The sequence below is a fragment of the Sorex fumeus genome, unplaced genomic scaffold (assembly GCF_029834395.1).
Source record: "Sorex fumeus unplaced genomic scaffold, SorFum_2.1 ptg000008l, whole genome shotgun sequence".
NCBI classification, from domain to species: domain Eukaryota; kingdom Metazoa; phylum Chordata; class Mammalia; order Eulipotyphla; family Soricidae; genus Sorex; species Sorex fumeus.
Window position 1 is genome coordinate 82,990,114 of NW_026606065.1, and position 1,408 is coordinate 82,991,521.

The 1,408-nt window shown below is 40.1% G+C and overlaps 1 protein-coding gene across 1 annotated transcript; it reads right to left on the reverse strand.

The window, feature by feature from the left end:
* Positions 1-591: 591 nt before the first annotated feature.
* Positions 592-1,183, reverse strand: LOC130019239 (ubiquitin-like). The gene has a single exon (XM_056109871.1). The coding sequence runs from the start codon at positions 1,146-1,148 to the stop codon at positions 714-716; it is 435 nt and encodes a 144-aa protein (XP_055965846.1). The 5' UTR covers positions 1,149-1,183; the 3' UTR covers positions 592-713.
* Between the last annotated feature and the right edge of the window lie 225 nt (positions 1,184-1,408).

Sequence of the window (1,408 nt, forward strand, 5' to 3'; positions counted from 1 at the left end):
GATGAAAACAAAAACTCCTAACTACGAAGATAAAGCACTGTAACACCATTCTCCCGTTGTTCATCGACAGTTATTGGTGCCTGCTCAAGCAAACTACAAAGATAAAAGAAGGACAAAATAGAATTCTTGCAAAAAATTCCATTCAAGGAGATAAAGGATGCTCCCAGAGGCCCTATATATGTAGGTTTCTTTTTCTCTCAGAGAACTGTGTTATTAAATGTTTTCCTGTTGGTTCCAATAGGAGTCTGGCTGCTGCTAATATTTAGAAACAAGTGTTCTTAAATTCCTAGGGGAAATAGAAAGTGAAACTTCTGCCACAAGAGGGCGTTAGTGGAGAGAAAAGTGCCTGGTGAGTGCTCACTCAAGTTGTTCATTTTATCTTCACTTAGAAAACAGCCTATTTAGCCCAATGCAGTTTCCCATTGATTTCAATGTCAGATTTTCTGTTTCTGGTATATAGAAACAGAGGTGCCTGGCTTCAAAGAGAAAAGAGATACAAACTGGAACTTCTTGCAAAAGATACAGTTCAAGGAGGTAAAGGACCCTGCTAGAGGCTCAACTTGTAGCTTTCTTCTCTCATAAATCTGCATATTTTTTATGCTTTAAAATCACTCTTTAATCAATGAACCAAAACTTAACAGTGTTAAGAGTTCATGCCCTTTATTAATCCATACAGGTAAATTATTTGTCTTCTGGTTTGTTGAAACAGTACGTCAGACAACATTTGCCACAATAATGTCTGTCAAAGTGGCTGGCCATAAAAACTCAGCACCACAGTCATCTGAAGGGCATTCCAGAAGAAGGCGGCTGATTTTGCCATTCTCGTCCACCTTGTAGTATTTCAGGACAGCCAGTTTAACCTTCTTTCTCTTACGCTTATTCTTCTTGGGAGTGGTGTAAGACTTCTTCCTTTTCTTTGCACCACCCCGAAGTCTCAAAACGAGATGAAGAGTGGACTCCTTTGGGATGTTGTAGTCAGACAAAGTACGTCCATCTTCAAGTTGTTTACCAGCAAAGATCAATCTTTGTTGATCAGGAGGAATTCCTTCCTTATCCTGGATCTTGGCCTTGACATTTTCTATCATATCCGAGGGTTCGACCTCCAGAGTGATAGTCTTCTCCATAAGGGTTTTCACAAAAATCTGCATCGTGGCGGTGGGCCCACCGCGGATGGTGGATCAGAAAGCAAATCTGCATATTTTATAGCTTGTATTTTCCCATTGATTCCAAGGGAAGTTTCCTGCTGCTAGTCTTTAGAACAAGTGCCCTAAACTCCAAAGGAGAAAGAGAAAGAAATTCAAACTTCAGCCAGAAGAGGGCATTTGTGCAGAGAAAGGTAACTTGTTAGTGCTCAATTTTTCATCTCCTTCTTTGAGAAACAGGCATATTTTGCCAATGTGCTTTTTCA

Coding starts and splice junctions, on each gene's coding strand:
- LOC130019239 (XM_056109871.1), bottom strand. CDS start 1,148: ATGCAGATTTTTGTGAAAACCCTTATGGAGAAGACTATCACTCTGGAG.